The sequence below is a fragment of the Musca vetustissima genome, unplaced genomic scaffold (assembly GCF_032173495.1).
Source record: "Musca vetustissima isolate MV318-11 ecotype Yass unplaced genomic scaffold, APGP_CSIRO_Mvet_v1 utg20277, whole genome shotgun sequence".
In the NCBI taxonomy this organism is placed as follows: Eukaryota; Metazoa; Arthropoda; class Insecta; order Diptera; family Muscidae; genus Musca; species Musca vetustissima.
Window position 1 is genome coordinate 34475 of NW_026879575.1, and position 27100 is coordinate 61574.

Consider the following 27100-nt stretch of genomic DNA (forward strand, 5'->3'; position numbering starts at 1 on the left):
GTTTTTGCATTTTTCAGCCCTATCGGTTCACCCAAAATTCAAATTGTACCAAAGTTAGTTCTATTTAGTATTCATAAGTACGGATTTCCAAAACTTCTTAAATACCGCAATCGTACATCCAAACAGTGATCCTAACTCCAAAATTTAAGTATTCTAGCTCTACCGGTCCAACCAAAATTTAAATTGTACCAAATTTAGTACCATTTAGTAAGTACAAATTTCCAAAACTGCCTACATACCGTAATTCCACAATGCATTAGTAATGCTATTTCCAAATGTCAGTGTTCCAGCTCTTTCGATTCATTCAAATCCAACTTGTACCCAATATTGCACACTTTAGTACTTTTCGTACACATAAGTATACATTTCCAAAACTATTTACATATCGTAATCCTACACTCGGAATATAATGTTATTCCAGCTCCATGTATTCCTCCAAATTCAAATTGTATCAAATTTAGTACAATTTAGTATACATTACTACGAATTTCCACAATTACCTACAACAACAATACAACGAAAATTATATTTCCCAATTCAACGATACTAGCCCTATCGCTTCACCCAAATCCAAACTGTACCAAATTTAGTACCATTTAGTACACATTTGTAGGAATTTTCAAAAGCTACCTACATACACCAATTTTACATCCCAACATTAATTCTAATTCCAAATTTCACGGTTCCGTCTCTATCGGCTCAACATTCAAATTGTATATATGGGAGCTATATCTAAATCTGAACCGATTTTCATGAAACTTAACACACATCATTCTACTCATAATTCAGTACGCTGTGCAAAATTTCGTGCAAATCGAATGATATATAGGGACATTAGTGCTCCATTTAGCTCCTTATATCGGACGAAAATGTATATGGAAGCTATATAAATCTGACCCGATTTTCTCGAAACTTGGAACACGTCATTGTAGAGTCAATTAAGTATCCTATGCCAAATTTCGTGCAAATTGAAATATATAGGGACTTTAGTGCCCCATTTACCTTAAATCGGACAAATCGATATATGGAAACTATATATAAATCTGAACCGATTTTCTTGAAACTGTACACACGTCATTGTAGAATCAATTCAGTACACTTTGCAAAGTTTCGTGGAAATCGAAAGATATATAAGGACTTTGGTGCCCCGTTTACCTTAAAATGGACGAAAATATATATGGGAGCTATATCTAAATCTGAACGGATCTTCACGAAACTTAGCCCACATCATTCTAGACTCAATTCAGTACGCTATACCAAATTTCGTGCAAATCGATGAATATATAGGGTCTTTGGTCCACCATTTACATTAAATCGGAAGAAAATATATATGGGAGCTATATCTAAATCAGAACCGATTTTCACGAATCTTAGCACACACCTTTCTACACATAATTCAGTACGCTATGCAAAATTTCGTGCAAATCGAATGATATATAGGGACTTTAGAGCTCCATTTACCTTAAATCGGACGAAAATGTATATGGGAGCTATATATAAATCTGACCCGATTTTCTCGAAACTTGGAACACGTCATTCTAGACTCAATTCAGTATCCTATGCCAAATTTCGTTCAAATCGAAATATATATAGGGTCTTTGGTGTCCCATTTACCTTAAATCGGACAAATCTATATATGGGAACTATATATAAATCTGAACCGATTTTCTTGAAACTTTACACACGTCATTGTAGAATCAATTCAGGTACACTGTGCAAAATTTCGCGGAAATCGAAAGATATATAGGAACTTTGGTGCACCGTTTACTTTAAATTGGACGAAAATATATATGGGAGCTATATATAAATCTGAACCGATATTCACGAAACTTAACACACATCATTCTACATCTAATTCATCACGTTGTGCCAAATTTCGTGCAAATCGAAAGATATATAGGGACTTTGGTACACCATTTACCTTAAATCGGACGGAAATATATATGGGAGCTATATAAATCTGAACCGATATTCACGAAACTTAACACACATAATTCTAGACCTTATTCATTACGCTGTCCCAAATATCGTGCAAATCGAAAAATATATAGGGACTTTGGTGCCCCGTTTACCTTAAATTGGACGAAAATATATATGGGAGCTATATATAAATCTGACCCAATTTTCTTGAAACTTGGTACACGTCAATCTAGACTCAATTCAGTATACTATGCCAAATTTCGTGCAAATCGAATGATATATAGGGACTTTGGTGCACCATTTACATAAAATCGGACACAACTATATATGGGTGCTATATCTAGATCTGAACCGATTTTCACGAAACTTTGCACACATCATTCTGGACCTAATTCAGTACTCTATGCCAAATTTCGTCCAAATCGAAAGCTATATAGGGACTTTTGTGCCTCATTTATATTAAATCGGACGAAACTATATACGGGAGCTATATCTAAATCTGAACCGATTTTCTTCAATGTCAATAGGGTTCGTCCTTGGGCCAAATAAATGAGCTGTGCAAATTTCATTCAATTCGGATCATAAATGCGACCTGTACTTTGTCTACAATTTAACATCTACAGACGGACGGGCGGACATGCATATATCAATTGAGAAGGTGATTCTATGCATATTCTCAAAAGGAACCAGGTGTCCATCTCGTTTCTTTTTGCTGTTACAAACATATGCACAAAGACATAATACCCTGTACCACAGTGTGGTGAAGGGTATAAAAATTATCCGAATAAATTTGGTACTCTTCGTGCCGTTCTTGTACGAATTTCTAAAATCCTTGCCCTGTCTGACATATTTGGACTACGCCCTCACCCCACACATTTCAAGATTCTAACATCAGCAAATCACTTTACTCTTTTATTAGCGTAGATCTGTAACACAATTTGGTGTAGGAGGCCGCCTCCTCTTGCACGCATAACTCTCTCTCACACTCTCTTATACGTTAATGAAAATAATACTACTTGATCCTATTTATTTTTATTATCATTATTGTTGTTGCTGTTGTTCTACAACCTAGTGGGGGCCTCTTCTACTTTTTTGACTCATTTATTTTCCAAAAATTTTTAAAAAAATCACTACAAAAACAATAACAACAACCAAGTAAATTATCTATGTTTTCCTTGTCTCCTTACAGATCCCTAACACACTCAGCCATCCCTACTGCTGCTAGCGAACCTACCTACCTATCAGCTCAACAATCAACCAACCAAACGAACCCGACCAGCCAGCCATCCAGTCAGTCAGTCAGTGAGCCATCCACCAAATATTCAAAAGACAACAACGATCAGTTGTTCCATACCCAACGGTGGTGAATGAACGCGAACCGCCAAGCGAACGAATACAAAAAAAACGAAATATTGAAATACACACGCGGTAGATGTGTGGACGGACTACTACTGGCGGTTGAACTTGTTGTGTCGTCGTCATCGAAGTATTCCACCACTGCGTCGTTGTTGTTGGTGGTAATAACAAAGGAATTGTTGTAAAAATTCGCCTCGTGGTCATTGTTTTCGAAGTATGATTCAAACAGGCAGGCAGTTAATTCCTGGCCAATCCTCCCTCCCCCTACACTCCTGACGGGCTCCTCATAATCACTGAAATGCTGCTTCTTCTTCTACTTCGTCTTGATGATGATCGTCTACAACGTTCGAATCCTTTCAATAATTTTCAAGTGATTCCACAATTAAAGATAATTAAGTGAAATAAAGAAAACAAAAAGAAATTAAAAAACAACAACAATAAAAAAGTGTTATGAATGAAAACAAAGCAACGAAACGGCAGTGAGCAAGTGAGTGGCTCATCATGAATGATTTAGCTGCCTTTTGATTTGAAGAAATTAATTTTTTTAAAGTGCCAATTAATTTCTAGTGTGTAATAAAAAAATTAAAAAAAATCTTTAATTCACAAAGAAAAAATTAAAAAAAGATTAAATAAAAAATTTCATTCACAATGGCCGAAATCCACAACACCAGTAGTCCCCAGCCTACCCAAACCCTTGTCGATGACAATGATGAGGTGGCGGCGGCGAACACCAGTGATGTCATTACCTTGAACATCCTCAATATGCCGGCGACATCGAACAATCATTCACCATCAACAGCGACATCTACCACATCCTCACTGTCCTCAGGATCATTTGTCCGCCCCACAACACCCACCCCCCTGGCAAGACGTTTTTTCACCCGGAAACCTGAAGGGCTGCATTTAAATATTTTGGAAAAGTCGATGGACACCAGTACCAACACAAATACAACACCAACGGCCACCAATAATGCTCCGACAGCAGGATACCATAACAAGGCCACACCATTATCGCCAACACCTGCATCGCACACCCCATTAACCACAGCCTCTTCGTTGTTCTCGTACGAGGAGAATATGTCAACGAAACAAATCAATATCGGATTTGAAAATATTCGCTATTCCGCAAGACTGGGATTTTTTAAGAGTGGTAAGTGTTAAAGAAGAAGGAAAATAATAAGAAATATGGGAAAATGGGAAGATACCAATATGAGAAATACATAACAAAAGGGGGGAAAAGGTGGACCATTTCCCACCCCATAGAAAATATTATGGTGATTTTTCTATAGGAATAATTATTCGAATTAATTCTGTAGAGGAAAAAATTATGTGGATAATTTTTGTATAGGAAAAAATTATGCAGATAAATTTTTCTATACGAGAAAATTGTGCGGGTAAATTTTTCTAAGGGAAAACCTGATCCACATATTTTTTCTATAATAAAAACATTTTCCTATAGGAAAAAAAATATCCGGATAATATTTTCTATAGGAAAAAATTATCCGGATAAATTTTTCTATAGGAAAAAATTATCCCGATAAATGTTTCTATAGGAAAAAAAGTATCCGCATATTTTTTCTATAATAAAAACATTTTCCTATAGGAAAAAATTATCCGCATAAATTTTTCTTTAGGAAAAAATTATCAGGATACATTTTTTTATGGGAAAAAATTATCCGGATAAATTTTTCTATAGGAAAAAATTCTATAGGAATAAATTTTTCTATAGGAAAAAATTATCCGGATATTATTTTCTATAGGAAAAAATGATCCGGATATTTTCTTAACTTTCGATTGGAACAAATTATTTGGATAATATTTGTTATAGGAAAAAATTATCCGGATACATTTTTCTATAATTATCTGGAAACATTTTTTATAGGAAAAAATTATCCGGACAAATTTTTCTATAGGAAAAATTATCCGGATAAAATTTTCTATTGTAAAAAATTATCCGCATAAATCGAATCATCATTCACCTTTAGGAAAAAATTATCCGCATAAATTTTTCTAAAGGAAAACATTTTTCTATAGGAAAAAAATTATGAGGATAAATTTTTTTATAGGAAAATATATTTTTCTATAGCAAAACATTATCCGGATAAACATTATCCGGATAAATCCATCAATAGGAAACAATTATTCGGATAATTTGTTCTATAGAAAGAAATACATTTTTTCTATAGGAAGAAATTATTCGGATAATTTTTTCTATTTGAAACAATTGTCAAGATATTTTTTTTTTTTCTATAGGAAAAACTTATCCGAATATCAGGTTCAAATATTTTGGGACATTCGGTTCTTTTTTCCTCGAAATAGTCCGGTTCAATAAATTTACAGCGTTTGTTTCTTAGCTTTTAATGTCATGTATTAAACCCGGTTTTATTACCCAAATATTCGGTTCAAAAATTTAGAGAACCGGTTCTTTCTTCCTCGAAATAGACCGGTTCACTAAATTTAGAGCGTTTGTTCTTTTAGCTTTCTAATGGTATTAAAATCGGTTTTATTACTCGAATTTTCGGTTCAAAAATTTTTGAAACTCAGTTCTTTCTTCCTTGAAATTAGTTTTTTTTTTGGGTTATTTAGCCTTAAATTAAGGACGAAAAGGACACACAAGGAATCGAGTTCGAAAGATGAAATGTTCTACAAAAAACTTCCTCATTAGATTTTACGGTTTTCTAAATTTTTTGAACCGGATATTCAGATGATAATAAAACCGATAATAGTACGATTTATTAAATTTATCGCGTTTGTTTATTAGTTTTCTAATTGTATGTCTGTAAGGCACTAAAACCGGTTTTATTACCCGAATATCCGGTTGAAAAATTTAGAGAACCGGTATTTTCTTTCACCAAATAATCCGATTCAATAAAATTAGGACGCGTTTGTTTATTAGCTTCATAAATAAGGTATTAAAACCGGTTTTATTATCAGAATATCCGGTTCGAAAATTTTTGATAACCGATTCCTTATCTCAAAAATTTAAATACATTTAATGGCGACAAATCAAGATATGAGGCTATCACTTCAAGTACAATAGGGTTGTCAGCAAAAAAAAAAAAATACTACGGCATATCTGCGAACTTTTTCTTCAGGGGGTTTTTATATAGACTCAGGCAAGTCTTTAATTTTTAATGGGAATTTGTTCACCCCCCAGACCATGACTCCAATTCTGTCTTAAAGTGTAATAGGGTCGACAGCAAAAAAATAATGATCACGCCAACATTGACCTATGGTAAATTTTTCCTTCTGGGTTTTTGGCTTTCATTCCCAAAAGGAATTTTTACACCATGACCCCGATTTTGTTTGACAGTGTTAGAAAAAATTATTCGGATATTGTATAAAATATATTTTTAATAATTTAAACTTGAGTGTGATTATCGTGTATTTGCTTGGCGGATATATGGGCTTCGCACGCATTTATAGACATGGCGAATGTGGCCCCACCGATGATGTCTTAGTTTTTTTTTTTTTTTTTGTTTGCCATTTGTTTATGTAAATTTCATTATTAGTATTATCAAATGTGGATGTTGTTGTTATTTTATTCTATGTTAAAATTTGTTTAACATTGTCAAATGCTAAAAAAATAAAATAACAAAAAAAAAAATTCATCAGACGACAGCATAAAATGTTTGAATTTGAAATGAGCTTTGCTGTTTGCCTTTTTTCTATTTTTTCTGCTTCTTCGTCTATATTGTGACAAATTTGCAAATAAGTCGTAGTGAGGAGGAAGGGGTTTTTTTTGCCATTCTGGGTTTGGCATCAGCTTCAGTATAGCACATGAGAAAAAACCACAACAACAAAACGTGCTTCGAAGAAAATCAAATATTTATTTTCCAAATTATCTACCACGAGAGTGACACTTCAGTTTGACAGATTAGCCGGTTGACAGTCAGACAGACAAACAACGAAAATGTGAATGGAGAGGGTAATAAAAATAAAAGAAAAAAATTAACGAGTAAGGAAAGTAGTAAAGTCGGACTGGGCCGACTATATGATACCCTTCACCACTATGCCAAATTTCGTGACGGACGAAAAAATATATGGGAGCTATATCTAAATTATAACCGATTTTCACGGAACTCAACACACATCATTCCAGACTCAATTCAGTACACTGTGCCAAATTTCGTGCAAATCAAAAGATATATAGGGGCTTAGGTACACCATTTACATAAAATCGTACGAAAATATATATGGCAGCTATATCTAAATCTGAACCGATTTTCCGGAAACTTTACATACATAATTCTAGACTCAAATGAGTACGCTATGCCAAATTTCGTGCAAATCCAACGATATATAGGGGCTTTGGTACAACATTTACATAAAATCCGACGAAAATATATATGGGAGCAACATCTAAATTGGAACCGATTTTCCGGAAACTTTACATACATAATTCTAGACTCAATTCAGTACGCTATGCCAAATTTCGTGCAAATCGAATGATATATAGGGGCTTAGGTACTCAATTTTCATAAAATCGGACGAAAATATATATGGGAGCTATATCTAAATCTGATCCGATTTTCACGAGATTCAACACATAACATTCCAGGGTCAATTTAGTACGCTCTGCCAGATTTCGTGCTAATCGAACGATATAGTAACTTTGGTGCTCAATTTACATAAAATCGAACGAAAAAATTTACACCATTTACATAAAGTCGGCCGAAAAGTTATATGGGAACCAGCAACGTACACAGGATTTAATTTCAGGGGGGGCCCGGTAGTACAAAATGAAAAACTTCGCTGTTGCAAACATAAATTTACTGTGAAAAAAAATCATTTCGGGGGGCTAGGGCCGCCCCCTGGTTACGTCCCTGATGGGAACTATATCTAAATCTGAACCGATTTTCAGGAAACTTTACACACATAATTCTAGACTCAATTCTGTGCGTTATACCGAATTTTGTACAAATCGAAAAATACATAAAATTTACTAAAATCGGACGAAAATATATATGGGAGCCAGCAACGTACTCAGGATTTCATTTCGGGGGGGGCCCGGTAGTACAATATGAAAAAATTCGCTGTTGCGAACATAAATTTACTGTGAAAAAAATTCATTTCGGGGGGGCCCGGGCCCTCCGGCCCGCCCCCCTGCGTACGTCCCTGATGGGAGCCATATCTAGACCTCATCCGATTTTCACGAAACTTAGCACACATCATTCTAGACTTAATTTAGTACTCTATGCCAAATTGCGTGCAAATCGAAGGATATTTAGGGACTTTAGTGCACCATTTACATAAATTCGGACGAAAATGGGAGCTGTATCTAAATCTGAACCAATTTTTCCCAATTTCAATTGGGTTCAATTGGGTCCTTGGATCAAATAAATGAGCTGTGTCAAATTTCATCCGATTCGCATCATAAATGCGAGCTGTACTTTGTTTACAATTTAACATGGACAGACGGACGGACATGCATAACGTGATTCTATGTATATTCTCAAAAGAAACCATGTGTCTATATCGATCCCTTTTGTATGTTACAAACATATGCCGAAACACATAATACCCTGATGAACCACAGTGTGGGTGAAGGGTATAAAAATTCAAAAAAAAAATTTCTACCCTCAAAACTTAGTGGGCGGTATTCATTCGGCTAATTGCTTTAACTTTCTCGATTAACTGTAAGGAGGAAGCCACAAATAATTGGCAAGGTTGCAAATGGAATTGTTGCAAGATGTGTAATTGATGTCTAGAGAACAACAACAACAGTAATAATAATAGGAACAATAATTCTGAAATAGGAACTAAGTAACGACGTAGTACGACGACACATAAATACGACGCACAACGAATTCCTCGCATTAAAAGAATTACGAATAATGCAGCATCAGGCAAACTAGCGCATGAATGCTCTCTCTGAGAGCAATTTCGTGTCTCTGCCTGTCCTTGGATTAATATGTGTGCCCCATGAATTATGGAGGGAGTGGCGGTGATGGTTGTTTTTCTAATTCTAATCAGAATTTAGAGAAGTAATTAAGACGGAAGCCGTTTTGTAATTGACGAATTTCTGTCACACTCACACACTCGTGATAAGACGGGTTTGACCTTGTCCATCTAGCTAAGCGATTTTTTGTATAGAATTTTCTATGTATGGTTTTTTTTTTTGTTTTCAATATCTAATCATCGTTTTTTTTATGATTTTTTTATAATCGCCATTCAAATAAATAATAAATCGAGAAATAGGATCTATCGAAACAGGTGTTCAAAAAATTAAAAGGTTATTTTTAATGGGGCTAAAAATTAATTGTAGCTCTTGCATCTATAACACAAAGCGACAAGATTTTGGGGTTGGGAGTGGAAATTTCCCTTTGAAAATAAAAGACATTGCTGGGCTATATTAAAAACCACGAAGAAAAAATCGCCATAGGTCAATGTTCGGAGATATGCTGTGATATTTTTTTGCTGGCCACCCTATTATATATTTGGTTTTTGAGATTACATTTCTGCAGTAGAACAACATTTCGCCCTTCTAACTCGTCTCCTTGTTTGTCCTTTTCGTCATTCATTTTTTGAACCGGACTCCAATCAACACAAGATGACATTTTTTATCCTCGCAATGGTCTACAAAAATGTTGCTCATACGATTTTAGCTGGGGTCCTCACAGACGAGAAATCGATATTTTAAAGTTTTAATGGTCAATTCTCAATTTTTCCCCGGGTCATGTTACTAAAACCCAATAACACGCGTATTATGAAGAACTATCCGATTTTTCCAAATTATTTACTAAAACATAAATAGGTAAGCCAAAAAAAAAAAAAATAATTTCGAGAAAGAAAGAACAGGGTTTTCAAAAAAATTTTGAACCGGATATTCGGGTAATACAACCGATAATAGTCCGTTCATTAGATTTCTAATGGTATGCATACAAGGTATTAATATCGGTTTTATTGGCCGAGCATACGGTACGAAAATTTTTGAAAACCGGTTCATTCTTCATCGAAATTTATTTTTTGGCTCATAAGAGCCAAGGGGGTCCTCAAAAAAGAGAAATCGATATTGAAACGTTTTAATTGTATTTGCTCAATTTTACCCGTGTCATGTTTCTAAAACCCGATATGTGCGTATTTCAATCCATTCTGTATAAAAACTTTATTATGAAAAAGATTCGTCCGTACTTTGCGGAAAACATATCTAATCAGACAATGGTGCCACCAAAAAAACAATTTCGATGTAGAAAGAACCGGTTTTTTAAATATTTTTTGAACCGACTATTTAGATCAGAAAAACTGTTTGAATACCCTAAATTGTATTGTACCAGCCTATTGGGAACAAGAAAGAACCGAGTTTCTAAATTTTAGAACCGAATATTCGGATAATAAAATCGGTGTTAATACCTTATATACATAATATCAGAAAACGTAAAAACTTTAAACGCGCAAAATTTATTTGAACCGGACTATCTCGAGGAAAAAAGAACGGGATATCTCAAACTTTTTGAACCGGATATCCAGATAATAAAATCGGTTTTACGTTATATGCATGCTATTAGACAACTTATAAAGAAGGGCGCTAAATTTATTGAACCGGACTATTTCGAGGAAGAAAGAACCGAGTTCGCAAACTTTTTGAAACGGATATTCAGATAATAAAACCGGTTTTAATGCTTCATATGCATACCATTAGAAAACCAAAAAATGAAACTCGTTAAATTCAATGAACCGGACCTTTTTCGAGGAAGAAAGAACCGGGTTTCTCAAACTTTGAACCGGATATTCAGATGATAAAACCGGGTTTAAAACCTCATATACTGCTTATAAACAAACGCGCTAAATTTATTGAACCGGACCTTTTTCGAGGAAGAAAGAACCGGGATTCTCAAACTTTTTGAAAAGGATATTTAGATAATAAAACCGGTTTTAATGCTTCATATGCATACCATTAGAAAACCAAAAAAAAAAAACGAAAGACGCTAAATTTAATGCACCGGACCTTTTTTGAGGAAGAAAGAACCGGGATTCTCAAACTTTGAACCGGATATTCAGATGATAAAACCGGCTTTAAAACCTCATATACTGCTTATAAACAAACGCGCTAAATTTATTGAACCGGACCTTTTTCGAGGAAGAAAGAACCGGGTTTCAAACTTTTTGAACCGAATATTCAGATAATAAAATCGGTTTTAATGCCTCATATGCCTACCTTTAGAAAGTCAATGATCCGCACCGGATATTCTTATGATATAACCGGTTTTAAAACCTCATATACATACTATTAGTATTCTTATAAACAAACGCGCTAAATTTATTGAACCGGACCTTTATCAAGGAAGAAAGAACCGGTTTTTTTAATTTTTGAGTAGCCAGAAAAAAAATGAAATTTGACCTAGGGTGAATTTTTCCTTCTGTTTTTTTATGTATTTACCAAGATGTTTTATCCCAAATAGAACCCGAAACATGAAACTATAGCCAATTTGACGCTTGTAAAACGATCCCACAGTTCCCAAAATTTATTTTAAGAGAATGACATTCTACAGGGGGTATTCAGAGGTCATTCCATATATAAAGTTATATTGTAGCTGCTCGTGAGCGGAGCTGGTATGGCTTCATCCGAAACAACAAGATTAGCTTTTTGATCCTTGTTTAGGAATTGCTTTTAGCTTATGGTCTGAGTCCGTCAACTTGGGTAAGCGTGGTTAATGATCTTATGCCTTCAGTCTTCGCTAAACGAGTCGGAGTGTCCAGACTCGGATGTAGCGATTTTATTGAAATTAGATTGAGCTTAGGTGCTACTTATGAGAAGCAAGATCCTCGTCTAGCATTGGAGTGTCCAGACTCGGATGTAGCGATTTTAGTATTGCTTGTGTAATAATGTAGTAGATTCAGAGATGTAATTTTATGGTACTATTTATAGAATATTTACATAAGTAACCGTTAATTTCAAATATTAAAATGTTGAATGAGCGAAGTGTTTAAATAAAATTAAATTAAATAAAATACATATCTTGAACTAAAATAAAGTTGATCTGTTTAAATATATATATATATATATATATCAAGTTTCCTTGTATTGAGGACATCGATTACGAATCGATTCCATTACAAAAACAATGGATTAAGACTACAATGCTTGTTGCTAATTGTCAATTTAATAAATCATAATCTATATGGTGTTTAATCAGAAAACAAAAATCGGCTATAAACCCATATATCGTGTTACAGTATTAATAAATGATTCAGAAAACTTTGAAACCCATTCCATAAATTGGCAATGCCTTTAATTAAATTCCAACAATGTTGCATTAAATCAACAAATAGACAATAATCGATAGTTGGGTGTAATAACCCTACTTTTGATGGACCCAATAAAACAAAAAAATATATATGGATTTTCGATTTCTAAATACACACTTACACACATCCGCAATTTCTTCCAAAGTGAAATCAATCGATTCGAGACTAATTTCGCTTCGCTTCTGTTGCGGTTACAAATGCCCCCGGTTTTTGGTGGATTTTCTGATAAGATTGGCGTCGACACGGCGATTTTATAACGATTTGCCAAGAATCGCTAATCTCAAGAATTTTTAGAAATTGTTCCCGGAAAAAAAAAAAACTTTGCTATTTTTTCGGAAGTTAGACCATCCAAGTGCAATTAACTGCTGATAAAAAGAACCACAACAACAACAAAGCCATGTAACAGCTGGTCAACAACACCTGTGGCCTAATCTGAAACGCCATTGTTAAATTTCTACAATTTGTTCTTCAATTGGTGTTTTGCCAAGATTTTCCGAATTCGCTAATCTCCGTCGATTGACGTATTCTGGAAAGCTAAAACTGTGTATGATTCAATTACGATGCGATTACTATTATCGTTCGATCGATCGGCTAGGCAAGGAAATTTTTATTGGTCATTTTTTTGTTTTTGTGTTTTTTTTTTTCTTGGGTTAGCTGATAGATTGATTTTTTCGTGTCATGAAGCCCCAGTCAGCCATGTGATCGATTAGTTGACCATTTTAGCCAAAATTTATTACCCCACCTTTTTAATCAAAACAGCGTTGCCAAGTATTTAATTACTTGAGAATTATCGTTTAAAGGGGATTAAGGTGGCCAGAGTTTGATGATGATGGAAGGGGGATTTTTAGTTAATAAATTATTGTTTTTATTTTGAGCTATTGTTTTGAACTTTCTATTTTTTTTTTCAATGAGGCCTGCGAATTAAATTTGTTTATTATAATAAATTATAATTTCTATATATGGGGAAAACATATAGTTTTAGGTAATTTTATTTTAATTGATTGCAGAGTCAAGAATTGTTTTGTATTAAATCTTATCAGGCCTTTTGAATCTAGTTTCTAAAATCAACAATTTGTCATATTAATTTTGATAAATTATAAAATTATTTCCAATTAGGGTTGAAAAATAAAAATAACACTGTGAACAAAATTAATTTTTATCGAAAATTTAAAACATTGTTTTATCAGGTCGGAATCTACAAAAATGTTTGCCATAAAGATTTATTATAAGACATAACATATATTCTTATAGATTCGAAAATTAACCTCAAATAGGAAAATGGCAACACTAAATAAGTGAGGACATTAACCCTTTGCAAATACAAGGAGACATTATTTCTAGGCAGCAATAGATGGCAACCCCATTACCAAGTGAAGACTACAACAAATAGCCTCAATCAAAGGCAACAATGGCAGCACTAAATAAGCAAAGACTCCAACCAATGAGTTAAGGAGATGTTGTTCCTACGCAATGATAGATGGCACAGCCACATCACCTAGGACAGGCGATTATCCAGAACAATTATCCACTTAGCTCGAATAAAATAAAAAGCAAAACTGTGCGCTAAAAAGTTTTAAACTAGCTTTCGATTAGACCAAAAGTAAGAAAAATCAACCTAAATGGCCAATAGCAGATAGCACCACCCAAGGAAAAATACAACACTAAATAAGCAAGGACCACAACCGCTGCACATAATTCACAGAGGTGTTGCTTCTAGGCAACGATAGATGGTGCAGCCTCATCGCCTATGATATACAAATTCAGATTAATAATCCACTTAGCTGGAATGGAAAACCAAAAATATTCCCCATAAATCAAAACTTGAAAATTAACCCAGACGTTCAAGTGGTAATAGAGCCACACAAGGGAATATGACAACAATAAATAACCAAGGACATTAAACTTGGCAAAAATACATGGAGAGTAGTTTCTAGGCAGCAATAGATGGCAACTCCATTACCAAGTGGAGACTACAACAAATAGCCTCAAACAAAAATACAAATCGAAGCACTAGGTAAGCAAAGACCCCAGCCAATGCCCAAAGATTGAGGTCATTAATGAGGTATTGTTTCTATGCAACGATAGGTGGCGTAGCCCCAACACCTAGGACAGACGATTATCCACTCCAATTAGATCAAAAGTAAAAAAAAAACCTAAACGTCCAATAGGAGATAGCGCCAACCAAGGGAATGCAACACCAAGTAAGCATGGACTACAACCGCTGCCACAATTCACAGAAGTGTTGATTCTAGGCAACGAGCCTCATCGCCTATGATATACAAATTCAGATTAATAATCCACTTAGCTGGAACAATAAATAAGCAAGGACATCTACCAATACATAAACCTCAAAGATAGTTAGACCCCATCACCTGGTAGAGGCTACAGCAGACCAATCATTTATTTAATTAGAATAGCAATTGTAGAAACCCTATCCATCCATGAGGAATTACAGAAAAAAAAAATAATTTGTTAAAATAACAAAAATATATTTTATTAGGGTTAAAATCGTAATTATTCCGAATGTTTACCAATTTCCCCTACAAGAAAATACTATTTTTATACCCTACACAACTATGTTGTCAGGGTATTATAGCTTTGTGCAGCCCCAAGAGAGAGTAACACTGCGAAATATATACCGATCGTCAAATCTCGACTAGCTGAGTCGATCTAGACATGTATGTCCGTACGTCCGTCTGTCTGTCCATTATAATTTGTAAACACGATACAGGTCACAGTTATGGAGCAATTTTCACGAAATTTGGCATGTAGGATGGGTTCTGGCCAATGAAGACCCCTATATTTTTTGGTAAAAATCGGGTTATACTTAGGGGATGAAATGGACCATATACTTAATTTTTGTCGGTTTTCTGGTCGCTCCAGAGGCCACAATTATGGCCAAGGAATATGATCGGGCCAAGGAATAAACATGCCTGTTTTGATAAAGATTGGTCAATATTTAGCGGGTCAAATGGAGCCTGACTTTTGTGTGAAAAATTACAAAATTTGTATTCTATAGCGTATATATTTACTCCTGAAGGACATAGAGCCGAGAAGTTGATAGTGTATACAAGAGGAGTGGTTGGCCTTTATGTTGATACCAATTATATTGTCGTATGCACTCGAATGTGGGAGTTACACGTAAATATTTATAGGTGCTTATGTATTCATTACATTACATTATTTAGTGAACCATTATCCCACTAGAGGGCGAAAATATACCGCCGATCGCTTTGAAATTTTCCATGAGGATCCAGGTATGGTAAAGGACAACGAATATAATTTTCGGTGATGGCCGGATAATAATATTGGGATGAAGTGAACCGAACATTTATTTTTTGTGTTGTGTTTCGAGTCGACCCATAGGCCACAATTGAAAGCCGAACATCTCAACACAACCCCCGGTGAAGGGAATTTGGACAAGTAATTAGAATATGAACGAAAATTAGTAATATTTGTTGACCTCTAGTTGGTCAAGAGGGTGCAAATATCGGGAAATATTTTCCATCTAACAGAATGTTAGATTTTCGTGGAAGTTGTGTAGGGTATCATATGGTCGGTCCCGCCCGACTATACTGCTTCGCTCACTGGATTAAAAATATTTTTATAAGGGCCATCAATAGGCGTGGGATTTTTTAAATATATTTTTTCAAGGCCTCGACGGAGGCGTGGATTTTTTAAAAATATTTTTTCAAGGCCTCGACGGAGGCGTGGATTTTTTAAAAATATTTTTTCAAGGCCTCGACGGAGGCGTGGATTTTTTAAAAATATTTTTTCAAGGCCTCGACGGAGGCGTGGATTTTTTAAAAATATTTTTTCAAGGCCTCGACGGAGGCGTGGATTTTTTAAAAACATTTTTTCAAGGCCTCGACGGAGACGTGGATTTTTTAAAAATATTTGTTCAAGGCCTCGACGGAGGCGTGGATTTTTTAAAAATATTTTTTCAATGCCTCGACGGAGGCGTGGATTTTTTAAAAATATTTTTTCAAGGCCTCGACGGAGGCGTGGATTTTTTAAAAATATTTTTTCAAGGCCTCGACGGAGGCGTGGACTTTTTAAAAATATTTTTTCTAGGCCTCGACGGAGGCGTGGATTTTTTAAAAATATTTTTTCAAGGCCTCGACGGAGGCGTGGATTTTTTAAAAATATTTTTTCAAGGCCTCGACTGAGGCGTGGATTTTTTAAAAATATTTTTTCAAGGCCTCGACGGAGGCGTGGATTTTTTAAAAATATTTTTTCAAGGCCTCGACGGAGGCGTGGATTTTTTAAAAATATTTTTTCAAGGCCTCGACGGAGGCGTGGATTTTTTAAAAATATTTTTTCAAGGCCTCGACGGAGGCGTGGACTTTTTAAAAATATTTTTTCTAGGCCTCGACGGAGGCGTGGATTTTTTAAAAATATTTTTTCAAGGCCTCGACGGAGGCGTGGATTTTTTAAAAATATTTTTTCAAGGCCTCGACTGAGGCGTGGATTTTTTAAAAATATTTTTTCAAGGCCTCGACGGAGGCGTGGATTTTTTAAAAATATTTTTTCAAGGCCTCGACGGAGGCGTGGATTTTTTAAAAATGTTTAATTTTTTGTTTACAAAATCATGACAATGGAAAACATATCTACATATGTATGTGTGTAACTTTATTTTGGCGCATATGTCAATGGGAAGCCCTGAGTCTGTGATAAAACATTTTAGCAGTCGTTCCGTTTATCAAAAACAAACATTGCCGAACGTGCCGATATCACTGATATTACTCCAATATACGTATATTTATCATTCATTCATACAAACATACCGACATACATACATATGTGTCATTGCCAGTCAGTGGACTTTCGGTGCAGTTATACTTAACAATGAAAAATGGGGTAAAAAAGGCAGGGATTTTCACTAAGCTTTGAGTTCGCTGTGAACTCACAAAAAAAATATAAACCACAAAGCAAAATTTTTATTTTACTTTGTTTCCAATTGCCCGGGAGATGGCAGAAACAAAAACAAATAATAAATAATAAACAGAGAACATACATATTTACATACCTACATACATAATCCAATCCATCATAATTACATTGTTCTAAACTGATCGGTAGGGTGGGAATAGATTCGAGGGCGGAGGAGATATAATTTTAATATTTATTTACAACAATATAAGGCAGTGTCTGATGAATATATGCACACACATATAAATATGTAATCGTTCATTATTTATGTAAATGTGTATTACAATTTTTATTAAACAAATGCAATTTTGTTTATTATGCCGACTTACCCGACAGACGGGGTCTTATCAATCGAAAACAAAGTACATATTCATATGTAGTACATGTTTACACACATACACACCCACATATGTAAATACAGAACTAAATACGCGTTGAACATAGTTGGGGCTGGAGCGAGGGATGGATTTTGCAATGAATTGGGTCAATTTGAAAAACAATACGAATTTGAAAGGGACCAAAAGGAGGGGATTTTTAAACAGATTTTTTAAGGATCAATAGAGAAACATTTTTTGAGGCCCGTAACAGGCGTGGATTTTTTAACAATATTTTTTTAAGAGGTATACAAGGCGTGGATTTTTTAAAAACATTTTTAAGGGCCATACAAGGTGTGTATTAAAATTATTTTTAAACCAGTGAGCGAAGCAGTATAGTCGGACGGGGCCGACCATACGATACCCTACACAACTCCCACGGAACTCAAATTTTCTGCGAATGTTTATTCCGGCCTGGGCAATATTTCGTGATATTTGCACCCTTTTGCCCGATTAGAGGTAAACAGCATCTCTTCCTCATACTGACATATTTTCCGAATATTACGAGTATTCAGTACAGCTATTGTCCAGATTCCCTTCACCGTGGGTTGTGTTGTGATGTTCGGCTTTCATTTGTGAAATAACACAAAAAATTAAGTTTTCGGTCCACTTCATTCCAAAATTATTATCTGATCATATGACCATATCTGGAACTTCATGGGACATTTAAAAGCGATCAGCGCTATAGTTCCGCTCTCTAGAGTAATAATGGGTTACTAAATAATATACGAATACTGAGATACATGTAAATATATAGGTGTAACTCCCACATCCGAGAACGTACAACAATATAATTGGTCTTAATTTAATGGCCAACCACTCCACTTGGATATAATATCAACGTCTCGGGCCTATGTTCTTCAGGGGTAAATCTATACGCTATAGAATACAAATTTTGTAATTTTTTCACACAAAAGTCAGGCTCCATTTGATCCGCTAAATATTGACCGATCTTTATCGAAACAGGCATGCTTATTCTTTGGCCCGATCCCCTTCTCCATGCAAAATTTTACGATGTTCGGGCCATTATTGTGGCCTCTGGAGCGACCAGAAAAACCGACAAAAATTTAGTATTTCGTTCATTTCATTTCCTAAATATTAACCGATCTTTCCCAAAAACAATAGGGGTCTTCATTGTCCAGAACCCATCCTACATGCAAAATTTCGTGAAGATTGGTCCATAACTGTGGCCTGTATCGTGTTTACAAATTATAATGGACAGACGGACGGACGGACACACATGTCTAGATCGACTCAGCTAGTCGAGATATGACGATCGGTATACTTAAAGTTGGGTCTAGGACCAATACTTCGCGGCGTTACAAACTTTTGGCGCTGCACAAAGCTATAATACCCTGACAACATAGTTGTGTAAAATCCACGCAACTGTTAAGGCCTTGAAAAATATTATATTCATAAAAATATTTATTCATGTGTTGGAGTTTTCAAAAACTGACCTGATTAATTAATTTAATTGAGACATGTCGAACAAAACTCGGAGGAATTTCTGAACCCAGTCGCAAAAACAATTTTATGTTTCTCTCTCTCTTTTTCTCTTACAAATATTTATCACAACCCTCTCTCTTTTGCTTTATTTCCAGAAACCAAAGATATTCTACACGGCATCACAGGATTTTTTAAGGCCGGTGAACTAAGTGCCATTGTTGGACCATCGGGAGCGGGGAAAAGTACCTGCCTGAATATACTCTCAGGATATACGTAATGTAACCTTAAATTATAGAGAATGAAACAAAAATTCATAATGGACAACAATTTCTCTTTCTCTCTCTCTCTTCCGAACTCCAGATCATTTGGTTATAGCGGTGATGTTCTGGTCAATGACACTGTCCGCGACATAAAGGCCTTTAAGCAAAATGTTGCATTTATCACACAGGATACTAGTCTACAGCCGTATCTGACGGTCAATGAGGCCATGCATTTTTCGGCAAATTTAAAAATTGGCGCTCACATGAGTAAAAGTGCCAAACGGGAGAGGGTAGGTGGATCGGATTTACTCTTTGAGATTCTCGGTTAATAATTTTTTTCTTTAATTTTAGGTGAAAAAGATCTTAGAAGCTATTGGCATGTATGAAAATCGCCATACCCGAACGGGTCAGCTGTCCGGTGGCCAAAAGAAACGTTTATCCATAGCCTTGGAATTGGTCAATAATCCACCGGTATTAATTTTGGATGAACCAACGAGGTGAGTGGGTGCTTCACAATATATCCTTTTTCAATATTAATAAAGGGACTTCAGGCGATTTTTTTAAAAAAGACTTTTTTAAGGGTCATTCATAGGTGTAGAGCTCATTCATTTGGCCCCTATTGAAATTTGGAAAAATCGGTTCAGATTTAGTTATAGCTCCCATATATATTTTCGTCCGATTTAAGGTAATTGATGCACCAAAGTCCCTAAATATCTTTCGATTTGCACGAAATTTAGCACAGCATACCGAATTCAGCCTAGAATAATGTGTGCTAAGTTTCGTGAAAATCGGTTCAAATTTAGATATAGCTTCCGTATATATTTTCGTCCGATTTAAGGTAAATGGTACGCCAAAGTCCCTAAATATCCTTCGATTTGCACGAAATTTGGCAAAGCGCACTGCATTGGGCCTAGAATGATGTGTGTAAAATTTCTTGAAAATCGGATCAGATTTAGATATAGCTCCCATATATATTTTCGTCCGATTTAAGGTAAATGGTGCACTAAAGTCCCTAAATATCTTTCGATTTGCACGAAATTTGGCACAGCGTACTGAATTCAGCCTAGAATGATGTGTGCTAAGTTTCGTGAAAATCGGTTCAAATTTAAATATAGCTCCCATATATATTTTCGTCCGATTTAAGGTAAATGGTACAACAAAGTCCCTTAATATCTTTCGATTTGCACGAAATTTGGCAAAGCATATTGAATTCAGCCTAAAATGATGTATGCTAAGTTTCGTGAAAATCGGTTCAGATTTAGATATAACTCCCATATATATTATCGTCCGATTTAAGGTTAATGGTGCACCAAAGTCCCTAAATAACTTTCGATTTGCACGAAATTTGGCATAGAGTACTCAATTAGGTCTAGAATGATGTGTGCAAAGTTTCGTGAAAATCGGTTCAAATTTATATTTTGGATTTTTTAAACATATTTTTTCAAGTCCAGCTATTTTTGGAAATATTTAAATTTTAGATTTTTAAGATCCACTTTTTTTATGTCTCCTTTTTCAGCGGCCTGGATAGCTCCACCTCCAATCAATGTATATCCCTGCTAAAGAAACTGGCCCTGGAAGGACGTACCGTGATCTGTACCATACATCAGCCCAGCGCCCTGACCTTTGAGATGTTCGATCATTTGTATGCCATTGCACGAGGCAGCTGCATTTATTCGGGTGGAACACAAAATCTGGTGCCATTTTTGGCCGATGTAGGTTTAGATTGCCCAGAGTCATACAATCCCGCCGATTATTGTAAGTGGAGGATGGAAACAAAAATATATTTTGGATTTTTTAACAAATTCGTATCTCCTTTAGTAATGGAAATTGCCACCGATGACTATGGACCACAAAATGAAAAGCTAATAGCCCGAATTGAAAATGGTCGAAATAACAGCTATCGGCAGACGAAGGCTGCAAGGGCCAAACAATTGGAGGCCATGCATAAAATTGGTAAGTTCGTTGGAAGATAGGAAATTTAGGAAATATGTTTAACTGTTACTTTCATTTTTTTAGATAAAATGATGGCCTCTGGCCTCATGACACCCGTCACCGCCCCCGTGCTGCCCACACCTGCCATTGTAAATAGCAACAACACAAATGGTTTGCTGAATAACCAACAAAAATACAATTCCACAGCCCCCACACATCCCTATCACTATTATCAGCGGAATAATAGTGGTGGTAGCCAACAGACAACCACCACCACGACCTCGGGGACAAACAATAAACCCCTCACACCCATTAAGGAAATGGCATCGCGTTTAGGTGATAGTCATGGCCTGCTGAGTGATAATACCAAAGATCTGGACTCATCGAGTGCCGAGAACGGCTGTTGCCCCGCCCAACAACAACCGAATTTGTGTAAAAGTGAAAATATTTATGCCACACCCTTCTACCGGCAATTGGGTATCCTGCTGCTGAGAACATTCCTGATATTATGGCGTGATAAATCCCTAACACTGATACGCTTCGTTATACATTTGATAACGGCCCTGATGATCGGATTTATTTACTATGGCATCGGCAATGAGGCCGAGAATGCATTGAATAATTTCCGTTACTGTTTCTATTCGATTATGTTCATCATGTATTCGGCATTTTCATCGATTTTAGTTAAATGTAAGTAAAAAAGAAAAAAGTTAGTTACTTTACTTAGCTGGCTTGTGACAGAACTTTCGTTCCATAAACCGAGCTTAAAAAAGATTTCCTGGCGCGTCGGTCTTTTGCGCAGTTGTTCCAATTTGAAAGACTATATTCGGCATGTTGTCTTCCACTTGGTCTTTGCATCTTATTCGTGGCCTTCCCCTTCAGCTGGTTCGCTTTTATATGCCTCCTGGGCTGGGGCATCTGCATCCATTCTCACAACATGACCTAGCCAAAGTAGTCGCTGCAACTGAATACGTCTAACAATGTCGATGTCCGAGATTAGCTGGTACAACTCATGGTTCATTCGACGGCGATATTCACCATCAACGCAGATCGGCCCATAGATCTTTCGGAGAATTTTTCTCTCAAACACTCCAAGAGCTGCCTCATCTGCTTGCGCATGTACCCATGCTTCAGATCCATACTACAGCACGGGTAGTATCAGCGTCTTGTAGATTGTGAGTTTGGTCTGGCGGGAGATGGCCTTGCTTTTGAGTTGTTTGTTCAGACCATAGTAGCATCTGTTGGCCATCACAATCCTTTTCCGAATTTCAAAACAGATGTCATTAGTTTATTTGTGGCGGTTCCAGGTTATATAAAATCTTTGACTACCTCGAAGCTGTAGTTCTCAAGCTCCACAGTTGGTCCGAGTCTACTGGACGTCTTTCGCGTTGATATCATCAGCTTGGTCTTCTCGCCGTTTACTGCCAGACCCACTTTGGCAGACTCCTTCTCAATTTGTTCAAAGGTAGCTGTTACCGCTCGCAATGTTCGACTCATTATATCGGTGTCATCGGCGTCGGCGAGCAAAATTTTTTTGCCAGTTCTGTTCACCTTTGCCTCTCGTATGACTTTTTCCAGCAGGGTGTTAAAAAGATCTCACGACAAACTGTCACCTTGTCTGAATCCTCGTTCGGTATTAAAGTGCACCGAGAAGTCCTTTCCTTCTTTAACTCCTAATCTTGTGCCAGTTAAAGTTATTCTGCATAGCCGTATTAATTTTGCAGGAATGCCGAACGCAGACAAGGCTTTAAACACCTCTGAATGGAAAGGGCTGTCAAATGCGGCTTAATAGTCGTCGAATAGATGGAATGTGTCGATGTGTTTTTCGTGGGTCTTTTACAGGATTTGGCGCAGAGTAAAAATCTGGTCAATGTTGGATTTGCCAGGTCTGAAGACGCATTGGTATGGTCCAATAATGTCATTGACCATTGCCTTCAGTCGTTCACACAGTACGCTGGATAGCACTTTATATGCGATGGGAAGGAGACTTATTCCTCTGGCACATATCGTATTGCCTCCTTTCTTGTGCACGGGACACAGGATGCTGAGGTTACAATCATTGGGCATGCATTCCTCTAGCCAAATTGTACTAATCAGCTGGTGCATGCTCCTGACCAGCATCTGACCACCAGTCTTGAATACTTCGGCTTGTAACCCATCGGCTCCTGCAGCTTTATTATTCTTCAGCTGATTGATTGCTATTCTGACTTCATCTTGGCTAGATGGTATACACTCTATACCGTCATCTATTATTGGTTCTGGGGTATCCTCTTCACCGTTACTATTTGATATCAGAAGTTTTTCAAAGTACTCCTTCCAGATCCTCAGCATGCTGTCTGTATCTGTCACCAGGTTTCCTTCCTCATCTCTACAGGAGGATGTGCCTGCACCAAAGCCTTTGGTTTGGCGTTTTACTCGTTGGTAAATTTGTCCTTTTCTCCCGATAATTCTCCATCACATTACGTGTTGCTACTGTCTGCAGGGTTGCCCCATACGCTGCGTTTTTCACATCAGTAGCATTGCGACACTCCTGATCGTACCACGGATTTCTTGATGGTTGGTACCCAAGTGTTGCTTTTGCCGCGTGGGCAATTCTCTGCCACTGTGCTTATATGTTATTATCGGGACAAGAAGTGCTTTCGTTAAGCAGGTGGGTAAAGTGAGCGGAGTAGGCCTCGGCTACCTGTTGTGTTTACAGCTTTTCGACGTCAAATTTCCGTGTTACATTAGGACGCCGCTAGATTAAGACGGGTACGCAGCCAAGGTACGCTGCCACAAGGAAGTGGTCCGAATCCATATTCGCTCCTCGGATCGATCGAACGTCTAATACACTGGACGTATGCCTTTCGTCTATCACAACATGGTCAATTTCACGTTGCTTGATCAGGGGAAATCCAGGTGGCCTTGTGTATATCGAAATGCTTGAATCTGGTGCTGCTAACTACCGCGAAGTCAATCAACCTCATGCCGTTGTCTGATGTTTCTTCATGGAGGCTGAATTTTCCAACTGTGGGGCCAAAGATATTTTCCCTTCCGATTTTTACATTAAAATCTCCTAACAGAATTTTAATGTCATGGCCAGGCCAACGGTCATATGCTGTTTCTAGGCGCTCGTAAAACATGTCTTTGGTCTGTTCATCTTTATCTTCGGTCGGAGCATGGGCGTATATGAGACTGATGTAGAAGAACTTCGCTTTTATGCGGATTATAGCAATTCGCTCATCTACTGGTGTGAATCTGGAGACGAGGTATTTTATTCTCCTATTTACCATAAATCCGCAGGCAAATGCACGTCTCGTTTCATGGCAGATTTAATACAGGGCGTAATCATCTGATTTACTTACGCCAGTCCCTTTCCATCGCATTTCCTGTAAGGCAATAATATCGGCTTTGTACTTCTTGAGTACATCCGCCAAGGCGAATTCCAAGTGCATAGGGAGGTTTGGTTTTCTTTTTCTTAGCTTTTTCATAGTAGGTTCGGTTTTCCGAGTGTGGGCAACTAACCCGACGCCTCAACCCACATTTTTGTAGTTTTAATGGGTGACCTCGTGGCACATATTAGATCTCTATTTCATCGGGTGATGAAAATATTTACCCCAGGTTACACCACGGGGGTGAGATGAAAGAGGCACCAAGATAAGTCTGGACTTCGCCATTTTAAAGCCAATCAGAGCCGTTGCTTGGTATCTATCATCCCCTACGCCACCCCTACTCCTCTTAGCGACCCTTGAAAAAGGTTTTTAAAGAATTTACGCCTGTTAGAGACCCCTGAAAAACATTTTTAAAAAAATCTGCATCTATAGGTTACCTCTAATTTTTTTAATTATTCTCCTGACAAAATGTGTTTTCGAGTTCCCTATTGGCCTGGATTTAAGAAAAATATATATATTTTTTACTATTCTAAATATTTTTTTTAATTTTCTTCTTCTCTCTCTCTCTCTCTCTCTCTCTCCTTACAGTCCCCCTGGAATTCCCCATTGTGTCGCGTGAACATTTCAATCGTTGGTATTCCCTTAGGGCCTATTATGTGGCAATAACCCTTGCCGATATACCCATACAAATGGTGTGTACCACAGTCTATATAGTCATTACATATTGGCTGACGGATCAACCGGCTGACCTCTTTCGAGTGGTATTATTTTGTGTAATGGTCTTTTTAACGGCATTGGTGGGCCAGAGTATTGGCTTGGCTGTGGGTGCCTCATTGAGTATAAAGGTAAGTGTAATTACATATCTTTCAAAGAAAATAATTCTCATTGACTTTGTTGTTGTTTTCTCTTTTCTAGCTGGCTGCCATATTGGGTCCCTTCTTCATTTGCCCCTTCCTAACCTTCTCCGGTTTCTTTGTACAGGAAAAACATGCACCCGAAACCCTTAAATGGCTGTTTAAAACCTCATTTCTAAAATATAGTTTTGAAGGTTCGGTCCTATCGATATTCGGTTATGATCGGCCCCGTTTGCAGTGCAATGCCATGTATTGTCATTATTCGCGACCACAGGTCTTTCTCAAAGATGTCGATATGCAGGAGGCGAATTATCAAATGGCGATACTTTTCTTGGTATCGATATTTTTAGCATTGCGTATAATTGCCTTTTATATAATGTCATTTCGATTGCGTTTATTTAGATAGGAGATTATAAGGAGAGTAGTAATTTTGGAAAATTTTCTGAAAATATTATAGATTTTGAAGAATTAAAAATAAATGACAGGGGAGTTGGAAAGGAAAAAAAAACATTGATTTGGGTCACAGAAAGGTGAGGGGGGCTCAGTTACAGTATTTAAAAAAATATTTCGATATAGTTATGATCCCAAAAATAGAAGAGTCGAAGAAGGAGTTAACGTTAATGCAGGTCATATAGTTACAACAGACCCTCTACCCAACTAAGCTATGGCGAACAAAGTTTTTACTGAGCCCATTGGATTTTTCCTTAGCTTTCTTCCCCGCCAACTTTTTTCTTGTAGCAAATTCTTTAAATATTTTTATATTAGTATTTATTTAGTTTAATAAAAAAATTATAAATATTATAAAAATTATGTATGTATATATGTTTAGTTGAAATACATTCATCAACGGAATCCTAATGCAAAAATGTTCCCTAAGGAATTCGTCAATTTCTTCCAATAGCCAGTCGAAGATGGCCCTTGCTCTTTGATTGCCCATTTCTGACAAGTATTTTTATTTGACAAGCATATAGAAGACCTTTAGGAAAAAAATCAGTTTTTTTTAATTAAAGATCATTCCATGTATGTAATTAAATATGTTTAATAGTTTTTTTTTTTTAATAATATATATCCCTTAGTTGCCTAGAGAGAAAATATTCTAGATATGTAATGGAATTTGTACCAAAGTTTTTTTTAATCATTTTTTTAATTGTATTATTTTTTAAGTGAATTCTATGAAAACCCCATGAAAAGTAATTTTATACCTATAATTATTTTAATTTTTTGTAATTTGAAAAAATCAGCGTGATAATTAATTATTATGATAATTATTCGATAGATAATTGAACGAATTAAGATATTATGTTAATTTTTATTATTTTGTTCATACTTATTATAATTATTAAAATTATATGTGTATATTGTTTTGCTAAATAAAAATTGTATTTAAAAAATGAATATCCGTGTTT

The 27100-nt window shown here is 36.2% G+C and overlaps 1 protein-coding gene across 1 annotated transcript; it reads left to right on the forward strand.

Moving 5' to 3' along the window:
• Nucleotides 1–3924: 3924 nt before the first annotated feature.
• On the forward strand, nt 3925–26100 carry LOC133324511 (ATP-binding cassette sub-family G member 1). Its single transcript, XM_061533345.1, has 10 exons — nt 3925–4426; nt 19433–19550; nt 19638–19827; nt 19889–20034; nt 21054–21292; nt 21356–21490; nt 21554–21612; nt 21733–22159; nt 25429–25685; nt 25756–26100. Exons 1-10 carry the CDS (start codon nt 3925–3927, stop codon nt 26098–26100), a joined length of 2418 nt encoding a protein of 805 aa, XP_061389329.1.
• The last annotated feature ends 1000 nt before the right edge of the window (nt 26101–27100 follow it).